Source organism: Otolemur garnettii, unplaced genomic scaffold (assembly GCF_000181295.1).
Source record: "Otolemur garnettii isolate 467f Iridium unplaced genomic scaffold, OtoGar3 scaffold00018, whole genome shotgun sequence".
NCBI classification, from domain to species: domain Eukaryota; kingdom Metazoa; phylum Chordata; class Mammalia; order Primates; family Galagidae; genus Otolemur; species Otolemur garnettii.
In genome coordinates, this window is record NW_003852413.1 from 5,372,209 (window position 1) to 5,388,421 (window position 16,213).

The following is a 16,213-nucleotide window of genomic DNA, read 5'->3' on the forward strand; positions in this document are numbered from 1 at the left end:
AACCTCAAACTCTTGGGCTTAAGCCATTCTCTTGCCTCAGCCTCCCAAGTAGCTGGGACTACAGGTGCCTGCCACAATGCCCGGCTATTTTTGTTGTTGTTGTTGCAGTTGTCATTGTTGTTTTAGCAGGCCCAGGCTGGGTTCGAACTGCTGCCTCGGTGTATGTGGCCGACGCCCTACCCACTGAGCTACGAGCACTGAGCGCACCCACTTACTCTTCACCTGCACCAGTGACTACAACAGCCACAGTCTGCTTCTTGTGCGTCCACATGGCAAGCCTTGATTACTTCCTCCTTCCTTGTCCTCAGCCCTGCCCTCTGCCCTCCCAGCTCCCAGCCCTGGCCTACCTGCCTGGGCCAGCTGATCCCAGTCTCTGGGGCTGAGCCCCCACCTGCAGAAGTGATGAGGGCTTACTTCAGAGGTTCTTTTTCCCTAAACAGAGGAAAGTAAAGTAGTCAGGAATGAAGGCAGTGACCTTCTCATGTTTCTGTCTTTCCTTTCCCTCCTAGCCCCATGCCTAATAATTCACCCCAATATTGAGGGGCAGGAACACATAAGAAACCAGTTGGAACTGATGACAGTATAACTGGAGAGCAGAAATGTCACCCCTACTGCCACCCAGCCAGCTCTCTGTGAGTCAGCAGGTAGTTCCTCCATGTCAAACTAATTTTTCCAGTTAACTGGGTCCCAAGGAGTTAATAGGCAACTGCTTCCTTCTGGCTAAGTCACCAGGCCTGGCCAGATGGTCCTCAGATTTGGCCTTTCCTCTCTTGCCAGGAGGTCCAGGTCCATTTCATGTAGAAGAGACACTGCCTGAGAGTCAGAGATGTGATGGTTCCACATTACCCACAAATTAGGTGAATGATCTTGGGCAAGTCACTTAAATTTCCCTATCTCTCAGTTTACTCAACCACTAATAAGAGCTTAAAAAACACATCTCTGGGGTTAATGAGACTTCCAAATGAGTTAATGTATGAAAAACCTCTGGAGAAGAATAAAGAACTGATCAAGTACAAAATAGCAAAGTAATAGCATTTACTGAGTGATTACTTTATGCCCTCACAGAAACCTCACAACCACTCTGTTACTAACCCTAGTTTACATAGAAATAAAATTATTATATAATTTTCCCAAAATCTCTCAGAAGGAAGCCAGGATTTATATTTTGGCTTCCCAACTTTAGACCCAAACTCAATAGTGAGGACCAGTCAGCATTTGAGTGTATCCTCTGGATAAGGCCCAAGGACAGTCATTTTTTATGTCAGTCCATTTAATTACTAATATTAGTCACTACTATGATGATCTCAGCTAGCCCAGTGAGCTGAAGAAAGGTGTCACAAAAATGCCTCCATTTCCTCTGCATGCCCATATTTCCCTCTGGGCCTTCTGTCAGAATCTGGGAGAATCCCAGAACTAAGATGAGAAGAAACAGGGAAGGACTCTTGAGTTCTCTGGTTGTCATTTTCCACATATCTAAGGGATGCGTTGCAGGCAGGTCCCCACTCATAAAGAGACATAAAGGGTCACAGTCATCCATGCTACTGTACCCACCGTCTAAGTACACCTGACTAGAGACAGCATCCTGCCAGTGGGTTCTGGAGCCCACTGACGAAAGTCCTTTCTGTTTTTGTCTGAAAAGTAGGAGAGTCACTTTACAGACAAGTCTCCCAAGCTAGGTGGGTCCAAAGGCACAAAAAGAACATCTCGCACATAGATAATTAATAAAATTGGTTGATTTTTTTTTTTTCAGTGTTTTGTTGGACATAGGAGCCTCTATTATGGAATGACATTGGTTACCCAGGGAAGGAAGGAAATGTTTGTAAGTTCAACAACTTCATCCCCTAAAGGCCACATGGCTTCAGCCTAGGGAAGAGTTAACTTCCTGGCCACTGGAGACAGCGTCCTGCCCGCAGGGTCTGCCCAGCCAATGGCGCTCAGCGCTGATGATGTCATGCTGCTCCTGCGCCTGCTATTGGGGACTGGACAGCGAATCCTGCTGGAGGTTCAGGCAGTGGAACCGCTGAGGTGGGCGGGGGCAGAGGAGAAGGTGGGGGAAGGGAAGGGCGAGGAAAAAGCTGGACAGTCGTGTACCTCGCTCCACTCCCCTGCACTCACCAACAGAAGGTGCCCCTGGGGACCACTCGCACTTGGAGGGGCAAGGCAGAGCAGCTTTGGTCCAAAGGAGGGGGGTGGAGGCTGCCTTTCTTAAGTAGAGAAAATAGAAATCCAAACTACCTACCAGGCACACAGGAACAGGGCAACAAGGGCAACACATACACACGTGCTCGCACGCGCACTCCAAGGCATGCGACAGCTTCCTTGGCAGCACCCTCCCTCTCCTACCCCAGACCCTTTTCTGCCTCACCTGCCTGAGGACTGGAGATCTGTGTCCAGGCTGCTGCCAGCAACTGACCCATCCATGGCGCTGGATTCTCTGTGGGAGGCAAGAGCAGGCAGGGGGAGCTGTGACCAGTGGCCAGCGACTTTATGCTCCTACACCGGGCCTAGCCACGTGGAGCTATGGGAGTGGAGGCTGCAGGCTAGTGCCTCAGAAGCTCCAAGTTCCCTCCTTTGACAGTGAGCTTCTCAGGTTCCCGGGAAATGCCGTCCCAGCCCCCTGGATGTCCAGGCAGCCTCTGCCCACCTTGAGCTTGGCTGGGGCTCAGCTCAGTAGTTCCTCCCCCACCCCAGTCATAGCCCAGTCAGATTCTCACGGTTGGACCCGGTTGGCAAATCGGCGGCGCCAGAGCATGGCCAAGGTGCTGAGTAGGAAGAGGGTGGTGCACATGGCTCAGCTGCCCCATCCCCTCCCAGACCAAGTCTGCAGAAGATGGCCACAGGCGAGGGGCCAAAATGGCCCCAGCCAGCTCTCAGGAGCCACTGTCAACTGTCCTGAGGTTCTGCTGGGATGGATTAGGAGGCTCAAGCTTATTAGTGGGATCAGCAGCCTGACCTTGTGAGGACCGATTAAGCTCACTGGGCCCAGGTTCTCCCCTCAGTGGCAGGGTCAAGGTGCACGTGTGACACCGAGCAAGTATTCTGAATGTAGAGTTGATGAGATTGGGCCTTGTTCTCAAGGAGAGTCCAGATAAATGCTCTGTAAAGTTAAATGAGTGCAACAGAGTGACTTGGGAGCAATGTGGGAGATACAGGCATGAGGTAACAGCTCAAAGAGGAGCTGGGGGCATCTGAATTTGCAGGTGATCAGGGAAAGATGGACCCTTGGGCAGAAGACGTGGCCCAGGCTGCTGACATGAGATTAGATGGCATCTTCCAGAACCTGAAAGTTCAGTGACAGCAGACAATGGTGTCCCAGTGGAGGCATCAGGAAAGGAGGAAATGAAAGGGTGAATGAGAGAGGAAGAATATTAGATGAAGAAAGAAAGACAAGGGAACCAGAGAGCAAATGGCTGGTCTGGACAATCCATCCACACTTCTCTGAGCACACACCGTCTTCTGTGAAAGTCAGAGTGTGGACTTGCAAAACAGACACATCCATCTACTTATAAACTGTATACACACACATTCCTATGCCATAGACATAGACAGTTTATAAGAGATGAGACAAAAAGGAATAGAATTAAGACTTCTCCTATTTTCTTTCCATATCCCAAAGGAACTTCTTGGACAGTAGCTTGGGGACTGCCACCCCAGCTTTGGGAAACTGTCGGGAGAGTTCAGTGGATCGAAGGTCTGAGAATAATGTAAGAACCTGAACTCATCCTCTCTCCTCCATCCCCTGCAAACCCACCCACCCACCCACCCCACCCCCACGCCCCGCAGTAGAATTTCCTTCCCTAAGGAAGTGGAGGCAGTGTCAGAGGCACTGCCCTATGAGTGGGAGTTGGGGGGGGGGGCACCTAGCAGGCATCTGAGCCCTGAGCTCTAGGAGGGACCAGGACCTGGTGGGTTCTCACTTCATTCCTTTCTCTTTACCTTAAAATTGGATTTTAAAAATAAATACATGATCTGAAGCTGAGGAAAAGAGCTAACCCCTGGCAATGCTTAGGTAGCGGAACACCAGTCTTGGGCAGGACAAGAATTACCAGGGAGTCTGAGGAAGAAACAGACACGCCCTACGTGTACGGCACTTCTGAGTGGGACCCGCAGGCCCTGGCTGCTCTCAGGCTTCTCTAAGACTAAGCAGCTGCTGCAGAGCGGGCACCCTGCTGCTCTCAGAGGTTGTCTCAGCCTCCAGCCTCATCTCACTCACACCTTCCTGAGCCCCAGGCCCTGGAATGGGTTTGTCTCTACCATCCCCAGGGTAGGGACTTGAATGGGAACTGAGAATATTTCTTGACCGCCAGGTCCTCTCTGTCCTCTCCTTGCGACTTTCCTCTGCCACTGCCAAGGCCAGAATTCAGGGCAGCGCCTGGTTCTTGCCTGTCTGTGTCATTAAAAAGCCACGCAGGGACTTCTGGCCGCCGCCGCCACCGCGTGCGTGCACCGAGGGATGGGGGTGTCGGCCGGAAGGCAAGCGGGCGCAGGGCCCTGACACCTAAGGTTGGAAGGTGTGTTCAAGTTCCGACAGCCGAGAGGTAGGCAGGTGGGGTGACACCCCAGTAACTCCTCCAGAGCCTGGAGGTCTGGAGCTCTGGGAGAGGCGACTGGTTCGAGAGGCAGGGGCCAACGCGGGGTCCGCGGCTGCTGTCGGAGGGGCTCGCGTTCGTCCCCTCGGGCTGGCGGCGGGCGGCCGCGCCTTAAATGCTTAAGAGTGTTTGACTTTGAGTCAGTTACCCACCGCGTAAGGGGTACACATACGCACACGCCTGGCACGGCACGCAGCGGGAGCCGGGACACTGTGCCCCGAGACCCGCACCGCAGGGCGCACTCCCGTACGCTCGGTCCTGCACCGCGCGGTCGCCCCTTCGTCCCGGGACCCCCAGCACACCCGCCACACCTACCCCCAGCTCCGCCCCGCGATCCAACTCTGCCAGTGGCCTTGCGGTGGGCGGGCGGCAGCCGTGTGGCCCCCACCCAGCCCGCCCAGCCTTCACCTTGCCGGAATTGGCTCACCGACACGGGCTTGGGGGTTTGGAGCGGATTTGTTTTTTTAAACATTTTTCCAGCAGACCACATCTCCGCCCCCCGCTCGCGGTCCCCCGCCCCCAGCACATATACCCTGCACACACACACACACACACACACACACACCCGGCGCGCACAGACACACACGCTCCCTCCCTCCGGCGCTCTACCCCTCGCCCGCCCGCCGCGCACGCAGCCGGCCCCGGCTCCCCGCGCCCCGCCGCCGCCGCCGCCGCCGAGCGAAGCCCGGCTGGGTTTGGAGCTGCTCATGGAGAAAGTGCCGGGCGAGATGGAGATTGAGCGCAGGGAGCGGAGCGAGGAGCTGTCCGAGGCAGAGAGGAAGGCGGTGCAGGCTACGTGGGCCCGGCTCTATGCCAACTGCGAGGACGTGGGGGTGGCCATCCTGGTGAGGTAGGTGTCGCCCCTGCCCGGCCAGGCCCAGGGCAGGGAGGTCCGCAGCGGTTCCGGGCAGAAGCAAGCTGGGCCCGGGTCCGAGATCCGGCGCCACCTCCCCAGCTGCGATCGCTGGGCCGGAGCTGGCCGGGCGCGGGCAGCGTTGGGGCGCCTTGGGGTGGGCGAAGCCTCGGGTGAATCTTTTATGGCCTCGGGCGCGGGGCTCGCAGGAACTAGCAACCAGATGCGGGAGGGCGTCTCGGTTCCCCTGGTTTCCTCATTCTCAGAACTCGTTCAGCCGCTGTGTTGTCCTCGCCAGCGACTCCAGCCACCCAGCCAAGCTGTTAGGGACACACATTTTGCTAGCCTTTCAAATAGGGCATTGAGGGCTCCCCATTTTAGAGACGAGAAAACTGAGGCTCAGTCAAGAAGGGGGACAAAGAGGAACAGACCCCTCTCTCCAGCTCAACCGCTTTGCCTGTTCCAAGCCTCTTGGAAGAACAGAGCAAAGAGAGAAAGAGTGGAGGTCAGAAGGAGTAGACCGCTGGGGTTCGGTTTCCCAGCTGCCGCCTTCCTGCCAGAAGTGGGGGGCTCAGCAGAGCTCCCAGGTAAGGCACAGGTGAGTGGAGAAGCAAACAGTCCCCTAGGAAACAGTCCCTGCAGAGTTTGGTGGAGGAGGGAGAAGAGAGAAGCCTCAGGAGACAGGGCCAGCCCTGAAACCCCCCCACCTAGGGAGGAAATGCTGTGTCTTGGACTCAAGGGTCACTCCGGCACCACAAGCCTCTGAAGGACCCACAGGGTGCCACTGTTATTCACACACCTACACATGGGGCAGATATGCCATTCTTACATAGTTTATGTCTCCAAGCCTCACAAGCTAGTAACTGATTCTAGCTACAAATCCATGCTCTCTTCCCACGTGGGCAGGTCCCTGGGGGGTGCAGGCAGAGAAGCCCCAGACCACACTTACCTGGAAGCTCCTGTCCTTGGCAGAGGGAAACTGTCAAATCTAGGGCAGAGCAGGGCGGTCTTGTTCCATGAAGATGGGGCAACACTTGGCCTTTGGAAAGACAGCTTCAGCATGTGCCTGGCTCTTAGGTTGCCCCATCTCCAGCTCCTGTTTACCCCTAAGCCTGGGACCCAACCAGCTCCATACTGATATGCCCTGATTCCTCCAACTTAGAAGCAGACTTTGGAAGAAAAAGAGCAAGAAATACTTCTGGAGTTAAAAGACCTTTCCTGAGGAATGGGCAGCTGTCTCAGCAGCCCCCAGGCCCAGACACACAGCTAAGGGTGGCAGGAAGTGAAGAGGGGATTGGGATCCTGAAGCTCCAGACATTCAGAGCCCTGGATCCACACGTGCAAGCACCCACGCAGCACACAGTGGACAGCACAGTCACAGATGCAACAGACTGCATCCTCAGAGGCCGCGCTCAGCCCTGTGTTGGCACAAGCAGGTCCCCAGGCCCCAGGATTCGAACATGGGTCACCAAGGGGACTGAAGGCAGGGTCCACAGAACCTTGGAGATGTTCTGTCCCAACTCTGTCATTTACCAGTGAGGATGTGTAGAGCATGTGTCCACAGTCTATCTCCTGGGAGCCCCTGAACCTCCCTAGGAATGGGACGGGGTGGGGGTGCAAAGGAAGAAACTAAATGCTCAGAGCAGGCTGTTTCCAGGTAGTCTGAGCTCTTGGTAAGGTTTCCTTTCTCCCTCTACACACCCTCCTGGCTCCCTGTTCTTGACTTTTAGAGGCTCGTGGGCTTGGGCCAGGGGAGGCATTTACCAGTGTGCTCAGTGCTCAGAGAAAAGCCCACAAAAATCTGAGACGGCCTGAGATAGCAGCTTGATCTGGCCTGCCACACTTCCCCTGACCCCAACTAGAGGTGGTGGGGAAGATCATCCTGGCCCAGCACAGTCTCAGTCACTCTCCTTTGCTTTTTCCCCATCCTCCTGCTGTCTGCCCAGGGCCTGCCCAGTGGAGGAGGGGTGGAGAGGGAGGTAATGGCAAGATCAATTAGCTTCCCCTTAGGGGCACCCAAAGTCCCTCAGGATCCTAAGCCCATCAGTCTTGTCACAATGCCCTGTCTTCCCATATACATCACACACATCCTCAAGGACAAGGCTCCAGCTAGAGACTGAGACTCCAGCCCTTTGTCCCATCACTCTTACATCTACCTTCCACACAGGGCCAGGCTCTGGGCATCGCTCACTGGCCTGCAGGGCCAGGAGGAGGCAGCTGCACCCGCACACTCTCACCTGGAGAAGTTGGTAGGGGTGGAGGAGGAATTGCCTTCAGGGTCTGAGGCAGACCCCACACTTACTTCCCCTCCCTGCAGGGAGAAGACCAAGAGGGAACACCCACCCTCCCTCCTGGTTGTAACTCTGACACCTTCCCCCTCACACTCAGACAAGCCTATTTCAGGCTCCCTTGGAAGCCCAGATGCCTCTGGGAGCTGAGAAACTCCCCAGGGCTGGCTGCCGAGGCTTCTCCCTGGCAGCACAGGCTGAGACTGAAGGGGGTCGGGGGAATACAGAGGGGCTGAGGGGGAGGCCAGGAAGGAGAAGCAGAGCACGTGGGTCCCAGGCTCCCCAGCCCAGAAGCTGGGGCTCTCTGGGACTGTTATTCCTCAGCCTGGCGCTGGGTGTGGGAGAAGGAGACTCACCGGCAACCCACCCTGCCTCCTTCCTAGTGCTGCCACCAACTTTATTGGGCAATCTTGGGCATCAATTCCTAATCCATAAGATTAGGACAACAGTGCCAACCTCAAGGTATCGCAAGGATAAGTGAGATCATATAATAAGTGCTCAATAAATGTTCCCTGTTACGGACATAATACCTGCTTGGTGTGGCAATTACATACAACAACAGAGGTAGAGATGCTTTGCAAATTTTCATTTACCGAGCATATATATATCATTATTTTTATTGTTATTATAAAATCCCCGAAGTCTGAGATGCTTATCTAAGTTCCAGTTGGGTTTCTTACATTTGTCCCTCATTGCAATGCTTCTCCAGAAAAAATCCAATGTATTTTCAAACCCATTGCCTCGTTTGTCCTCATCAGTGGATCTATGGAGCGGCAAGGGGGATGGATTCCTCTCACACTTCTGCAGAAGGGGAGGTTGGGAAGTGGTTTGCCCAAGGTCACAGTTGGCCTCTGAGAGGGGCCCTCCCAAGTCTCCACATGGACTGTGCCCTGGTCACTGCCCAAACCTCCCCCCGCCAACGGCAGCTCCATTGCTGGGAGAGATGGCCCTGCCAGATGCTCTCTGTGCATCTGTTCCAGCTCTCACATCTGAGACTCGACTCTGGGCCAGAGGGCTGGGTTGGCAAATTATCAGGTCTCTGAACACAAAAAGGGACATGCCAAAGGTGTGGAACGATGTAAGAAATAGGTGAAGACACTTGTGTGTGTCTTCTGAGGATTCAGTTAAGTCATGCAGGCCCAATTAAGTCTGTGCACGTATCTCACATGATGTCCAGGCCCAGCTGGGAGAAAAGGGACAAATGTCATTGTCATTCTACACATTGCAGGGCCCCAGCCAGGACAGGGGATCAGAGGGTATGTGAGACCTGGCTTCTGCTGTTGGGTTTGGGATCCAGTGTAACAGACTGATATGGGTGACAGGGAGAGCCACCTGAGTGGCACTCGTAACCTTGAGGGGAAAGCAGTATCCCTGGGCCAGGCTAGTTGCTCAGGGAGAGGGAAGTCGACACAGGGAAGAAGGAAGGAAGGCGTTCCACTGTGTGGCCACCTGAGGAATGTTTTACCAATGCTAAGTGAAGCCATTTGGCTGGAACAGAAATAGCTCAAATATGGACACAAGGTTGCAGAAGTGGCTATGGGACAGTCCCTAAGAAGCCTGGAGTGCCTGGTTAAGGAGTTTTGACTTTGGCAGACCATGGACAGCCACTGAATGTTTTTGAGTGTGAGAGTGACCTAATGAAAGCAATATTTTGGAGGAAATCAGACAATTTCACATAAACTCATGATTCCAGGACCTGTGCTTTTACCCTCTTGGCTGCCACTGGAGCAGCCCTTAAAGGGTGTGCATAGAGTTTGAACAGAAGGCAAGAAGCAAGGAAGGCAGAATCTGGGAGAAGACACCCGCCTGACCAGGCCTGGCCGCATGCAAGACGCTTGGCCTGAGCGAGGGTCTGTGTTTGAGGGCTACGGCTACATGGGGGGTGAAAATGATTACTGGGGGGGCTTCTGTTCACCAGCCCTCATCCTCACCCACCACCTGGGTCACTTCAGAGTGGGGCCTGAGGCAGCCTCAGTGTCCACCCTTCTCCCTCCTGCCAGGTTCTTTGTGAACTTCCCCTCGGCCAAGCAGTACTTTAGCCAGTTCAAGCACATGGAGGAGCCGCTGGAGATGGAGAGGAGCCCCCAGCTGCGGAAGCACGCCTGCCGGGTCATGGGGGCCCTCAACACCGTGGTGGAGAACCTGCATGACCCTGACAAGGTGTCCTCTGTGCTTGCCCTCGTGGGCAAAGCCCACGCCCTCAAGCACAAGGTGGAACCCGTATACTTCAAGGTGTGTCTCTGCTGGGTGCTGCTGCCCCACTGTCCACTCTGCTCTGCTCCTGAGTCCCCCAGGGGCCACACCCCGGCCACCTGCAGCCTGCAGACTCTGGGAGGGCTCCCTGGGGCAGCAGAGGTTCCCACTGAGCTGCCCAGCCTCTTCTCCTGGAGTGACCACAACAGGGAGGGCAGAACCCAATAGGATGTAGGGGCTGGGTCCAGGGTAGCTCTTGTCTTGAGAGTGTTTGGTTCCCAAAGCTGCCAGGCTGTTGTGATATGAAAGACCCCCTTAGCCACAGGCAGGACAGAGGGGTCCTGGGGGCTGCAGGAGGGGCACGGTACCCAGGCATTCACTCCCCCTTCTCCATTTGCCCCCAGATCCTCTCTGGGGTCATTCTGGAGGTGATTGCCGAGGAATTTGCCAACGACTTCCCACCTGAGACACAAAGAGCCTGGGCCAAGCTGCGTGGCCTCATCTACAGCCACGTGACTGCTGCCTACAAGGAAGTGGGCTGGGTACAGCAGGTCCCCAACGCCACCACGTGAGGAGGCGGGTGAGGGTGGGCTGGGCAGTCTCCTTGCCATGTCTTCTCGTGTCCCTTAAGTCTCCCATCTCTCCTGGGGCTCAGGGGCTGACAACTAGCACGGGAACACTTGGGACAAGCCAACTCTGGGGTCTGACATATAAGAACAGGAACAATAGGAAAAGGCCTTTGAGACGGTTCCCCTGACTTCGGGCTGCCTCTGCTCTTGGCTGGGCTATGATCCCCAAGCAGATCCTCCTCCTGCAGAGGAGCAAGGGAGTGTCAGGGCACCCAGGGCCACAGCTCCCTGGGCAGAGAGCCGCTGAGGTCCTGGTGGGAAGGTTAGCTCCTCAGGCCCAGAGGCAGCCTGGGTCAGCTCCAGCTACTTCCTCCCTGGGCACCAATCACATGGGGCTGTTTTTTCATTCAATGCTGACCAGTGCTCCTGTTTGCCCTCTGCCTCGACAAGGGTTAGAGCCAGGAAGATCACGAGGACATGTGCACACACACTCATGCCCAAAGCCCAGGCAGGACCCACATGGGTGTCACTCACACACACCGCACGCTAGCAGAGGATTGTTTACTTCCAAGCTGACCCAGAGGCCCAGCTTCCAGTTCTGGGCCCAGAGACGGCTCAAGGAGGGTGGCCAGCCTCAATGACCCTAGCCGACTCAGAGCAGAAGGGGAGGGCTGTCCCCAGACCTGACGGCTGGGAACACTCCGGCCTCCCTGGGCCCCCAAGGGGCAGCTGGTTCTGGGAGCTGAATGAAGGGGTGGAGGCAGGGCTGGAGTAGGAAGAGAGAGAGGAGCGGAGGCGGGAATGGGAACCAGGGGTCAGCCAGAGGCTCAGGACACGCGTTGTAGAGAAACATTCCCAGCAGTTTCCCATGGAAAAGGCTGCATCTCCTCCTGGGATCTGCACCAGCCCCCAGGTCTGCGGGACTCCTGCTCACAGGCTTCCCCCAAGGGCAGCTGAGTAGGCCAGGCCAGCTGCCCTTCCTGCTGCCCACTTGCACTGGCCCCAGCATGCTCTTGTTCCCCTCTCCCACATTGGCACCACCCCGGGAGAGCAGAGTCCCCAGAAATTGCTGGCTGCAGCCAGGCCACCTCCAGATGTGCACAGCTGGGCCCTGGCCTGCCCCAGACCCTGGAGTGGACAGGAAACAGGAGATTTCTACCTGCCAGAGGAGGGCATTGGCAGAGCCTGGGGAGCTGGGCTTACCACCCCCTGCCCCCCAGCTGTCACCCAGGAGGGCCAGGAAGAGTCAGAGGAGGAGGAGGGACAGGGGAAGAGGGGCTTGACCTCCCACCCCTCCCCAGGCAGGCTCTGCCGCCAAAGATGAGTTTGTTTATAGCCAGGACACAAGACTTCCTGCTTCTAGAGAAAAGGGCTTTTTTACAGGGGCCTAGAGGGACTGGAGAGAGAGCTGGCTGGGCACGAGCCCCAGTGAATCAGAAACACATGGCTGACGTTCCCCAGCACGACACCCCGCCCCGCCCCCCAGGGACTTAGAGCTCTCCAAACCCCAAACACGTGCAAACTGCCAAAGTCTCTTCCTCCACCCATTTCTGCTCCTTGTGGACTGAATGGGCTAGAGGGGAGGACAGGGAGCCAGCTATCTCTCACACAGGGATGAGTCCTAGCCATCAGGTCCTGGGGTTGTCCCTCATTCCTTTGCACCCTCAACGCCACCCCTGTTTTCTCAAGGGTATGGGTGAGGTCCCAAGAAGTCATGTCTCTCCGGTCCCAACCGCAGACCCAACCTACCAGGGTCCAAATGGGCTCAGAGGGTGGGATCAAGCTACAGGGCAGAGTTCTAGAAAGCCCCATCCAGCCCCATCCAGCTTGTCTTATCAGAGAAGCAGTGGTGGGCCTGGCGCCACTGTTTATGGAACTGTCTCTGCTTTAGGGTGTGTGTGCCTTTGTGGAGTCATGGGGGTGAGGCAGGGAACTACATGTACAGAGAATAATATGGACAGATGGACAAGTGGCCAGGGGAGGTACAAGACAGGCTGGACAGAATGCAGCACATTTCAAATTGGACAGAAAGAGAGATCACATTTGTATGATGCTTTGTAGTTTGTGACTTTAAACTTTTACAGTTTATGTCTCCCGATTCTCATGCAGGCAGGCAAGGCAGACATTATTCATATTTTAGAGAAAAAGAACCAGGCTCTGATGGGCCACCAGACTTGCTGAGATCTCACAGTAGGTCTGTGGCAGGAGGGGGCCTCGGACTTGGGTCTAATGGTTGCCTTCAGCTGCCCTATGCCGGGTCTCAGCAGAAACACCCTGTCCCACTGTCCCCAGATTCCTCTCTGTGGCCCCCCAATTTCCCTGTTCTCCTTCCCAACCCCTCATGACCTATTACCTCCATTTCCTATGTCGTCCACAGCCCACCGGCCACACTGCCCTCTTCGGGGCCATAGGACCCCTCCTTCCTCCCCCCCTCCCTGGCAGCACCTTGCGCAGAAGGCCGAGTTCTGAAGACCCTCCTTGACCTGCCATTTCTGAGTGCCAAGGAAGCTGGAGGAATCCCCAACTCAACTTTCCGGAAGGAGGCCTCTGCCACAGCCACCGTCCCCCTGGAGCTGCCGGGAGGTGGCACCCCCAGTGCAGCAGCGGGCGGCGGCCCTTCCTCCTTACAGAGCAGGGCTGCTCTTCTTAGCTTTTCTACTCACTGTTAGAGACAGACCTAGCTGAGCGGCTGGTGGGAAGCGGGGACAGGAGCCGTTCCAGGGATAGACCAACTCCGTTTCTATCTGCCCGACCAGCATGCAGGTCTTATCACCATCTAGAGCATCATACACACATCTACCGTATATACAAATATATTCTATATACAACCTATATATAAATATGTATACACACACATATACACACCTACATATCTATAACATGTTATCTGCCGAGCCCAGAGCCTTGGTCTGCCCACCTGTGTGTGGGGCAGGGAGGGATCCTGGACGAGCAGAGAACCAAGTATTCAGGTGGAGAAGGAAGCCCCACAACAGAGCAGAGTGTTCTGGGCCTGGTTGGGCAGGGCTGGGGTGACCCTGCCTGCCCACAAAACCCAGCCCATTCTCTGACCAGCTCCACACATTCCTGCTTTCCACTTGCAGGCAGAAGGATCTGGCTTATTGAGTTGCTTGGTGTGGGCAAGGGCAGATAAAGGGCGCAGGGGTTCTGGGCAGGATGGCTGCGCTGGGAAAGGGGCCTTAGCTCCACCTGCCTTTGCCATGAAGACAGCCCTGGGGGCATCCAGGCTGCTTGGTGGCAGGACAACAGGACCAGATGCCTCCATCTCTCCCTCCCCTCCCCACCCCTCCTCTTGTCCATCCATCCACGTCAGCCTTGCCAGGGACCCCCCACGTGTGCCCCTTGGTCACATGTATTGTCCTCAAGGATGTTTTGCTGCTGTGGCTACTGTGCCTGTGTGCCCCCCGCCCTGCGTCCCACCCTCATGAGCCATCCATGTAACTGCCTGTCTTCCTTTTGTAGTTTCGGATGTTTGTAACCAGACCCAGCTGTGTCATTAAACAGACCCGTTCTTGCTGTACCTGTGCCCACTCACTCAGTCTTTTCCTGCCACCTGCCCTCACCTGTGTCTCCCCTCCTTAGTTTTGGACTTGGCCCCTTTGCTTGAAATCACTCCCAAGGGCATGCCTTCACCTGTCTCAGCTGCTGTGGGGCCCTTCTCTAAATTGTGGTGTAGGATGGCTGTGGGCCCCTCACCGTTTGATCAGGAACACAGCACTGCAAGACTAGATGTTGGGCTTTGGGCAGGGTCCATCCTTGTTGAAAAGTCAGGGGCCTTTTAAGATTTTGTTCTGGAAATCTCTTGGTAAGGATAGGATAAGTGAGGAAGGATCAAGGAGAGATTTCCAGACAGAGAGCCCTGTTTGTCTGAGTGCTGTAGTGACAGAGCCACCTTGACCTTGTAGACCTGAGCATTGGACACTGGAGGGCTGAGTGCCCGGTCCTGCTGCTCCAGCCACATGTGGTGGATCAGCCCTTGGGTGCTTGAGAAGAAAGCCTGCTCTCATCAGCTGAAACCCCCAACACCTTCCCTGAACTCCTATACCTCTTCCCAAGCCCTCTGTCCTGCCCCACACAGCCTGCTGGACCAGACACGCCCAACCCCCACCCAACAATGGAGGCAACAGCAGCATCAACTCCCTGAGAAGGGACCAGGAGGTCATCACCCTGGGGTGGGCTGCAGGAGAAGCAGGAAACAGCGTCAGCCCCTTGGGAAGGCTGTGGGCTGCCTGGGAAGGCTCAGCTAATATACAGGAAAGGACTTGTCTCCCAGACCGTGAACTCCTTGGATGCTGGCTGAGCCTTCATCTCCTGGGCCTGGCCCAGTGGAGGTACTCAGTAGAAGTCCAAAGAATAACTAAATACTACTTTTAGAAAGCAAGACAAGTACACAGCATGAGCTGTGTGAACTGAAACGAGGTGCAGAGTGGAGAAGATGGTGTGGGCCAGGCCTGCTCAGGAGGCAGCATGGTAAGAAGTCACACGCTCAGACTCAGCCTCTTAGTGCTGTGTGACCTTGGGCAAGTCACTCAGCCTTTCTGAGCTGCAGACACCTCTAATTTGAAATAGAGACAAGCACGAAGCCTGCCTTGCAAGGAGAAAGAGGAAGATGTCTGCCACAGTGCTTAGCACAGTGCCAGGGAGAGGGGAGATGCTCAGGATGGTGACTGTCAGGCCACAAGGATAAAGGGTGAAGGGCAAAGGAAAGGGAGGTAGACGCCACCGAGCTCAGGTGAGCTCAGGCAGAGTGGGGGCCAGAGCAGTATGGGGGGCCACGGACCAATAAGGCCTCAGGGCTGATGTGAGGAGGGGGGGCATCTGAGGTCAGGGGTGGGGGCCAGTGTGGGAAGAAATCTCCCCACCCCACCTCACTGCAGTTGACTTGAGAGTGATGTAGGGGCTTCTAAACTGGTCATAACAGAGGTCTTCTAGAATGTCTCCCTCCAGGAAGGTTCTCCCTGCTCTTCGCCGGGTAGGCAGAGAATATTGGCCATTAGTGGATCACCCCAGACCCGGGCCAGGGCTGCTACGTGGAGCCGTGCAAACAAGGTCCCACCGGAGACCAGCTAAACAGGCCTGTGTTCTGGGTGGGCTGCAGCTGGCTGCTGGGGGCCAGCGGGTAGTGAGCAACGCCTAGGCTTGGGTTTTGTTCTCTATACTCGGAGGTAGCAGTGTCGCCGAAGAGCTGAACAACTGGGTCAGCTCCCCTGGCAGGCCCAAGCAGAGAGCAGCGGGGCTGTAAGCACCCTCCAGGGTGCGCGGAGGCTGCAGCTCCTCCCTGGACAAAGCGATCCCCGAGGCACGGCCCTACAGCGCCCCCTGCTGGCCATGGGTGGGCCCTAGCCCAGGGAAGCCGCGGCTGGGAACCTTCCTCCGGAGGAAGCGGCTCTCCCTTCACCTGAGGGAGGTGCTGCCGCGTGGGCCCCTGAGGCTGGGGGAGCTCAAGCAACCACTGACTTTTCCTCCCCAAAGGAGGCCTCTGTGAAGTCCCGTACACACTTAGGAAAATATCGTCCCATAGTTTGAACCAAGTATTAATAGAAAAAATTGCACTATTTTGGATGCAGGAAGATCGCTTCAGGCTAGGAGTTGGAGATCAGCCTGGACCACAAAGCAAGAACCCCATCTCTAAAAAAAATTTTAAACCCGGCACGGTGGCTCATGCCTGTAATCTTTGTACTCAGGGAGGTTGAGGCGGGTGGA

General features: G+C 55.7%; 2 protein-coding genes across 2 annotated transcripts in view; one reads left to right on the forward strand and one right to left on the reverse strand.

Annotated features, from left to right (window-relative positions):
* The window catches only part of PRCD (photoreceptor disc component), a 12,502-nt gene extending 9,369 nt beyond the window's left edge, over nt 1–3,133 (reverse strand). The window contains exons 1-3 of the mRNA XM_003786098.3: nt 2,715–3,133; nt 2,366–2,434; nt 348–432 (exon numbers count right to left, since the gene is read on the reverse strand). Coding sequence (XP_003786146.1) covers nt 411–432; nt 2,366–2,434; nt 2,715–2,788 — 165 coding nt within the window. The 5' untranslated portion in view covers nt 2,789–3,133 and the 3' untranslated portion in view covers nt 348–410. The remainder of the gene's footprint in view (nt 1–347; nt 433–2,365; nt 2,435–2,714) is intronic.
* A 1,819-nt stretch (nt 3,134–4,952) lies between these two features.
* Nucleotides 4,953–14,030, forward strand: CYGB (cytoglobin). The gene is made up of 4 exons (XM_003786099.3): nt 4,953–5,439; nt 9,731–9,962; nt 10,328–10,491; nt 12,870–14,030. The coding sequence occupies exons 1-4, from the start codon at nt 5,297–5,299 to the stop codon at nt 12,901–12,903; spliced, it is 573 nt and encodes a 190-aa protein (XP_003786147.1). The 5' UTR covers nt 4,953–5,296; the 3' UTR covers nt 12,904–14,030.
* Nucleotides 14,031–16,213: the final 2,183 nt, after the last annotated feature.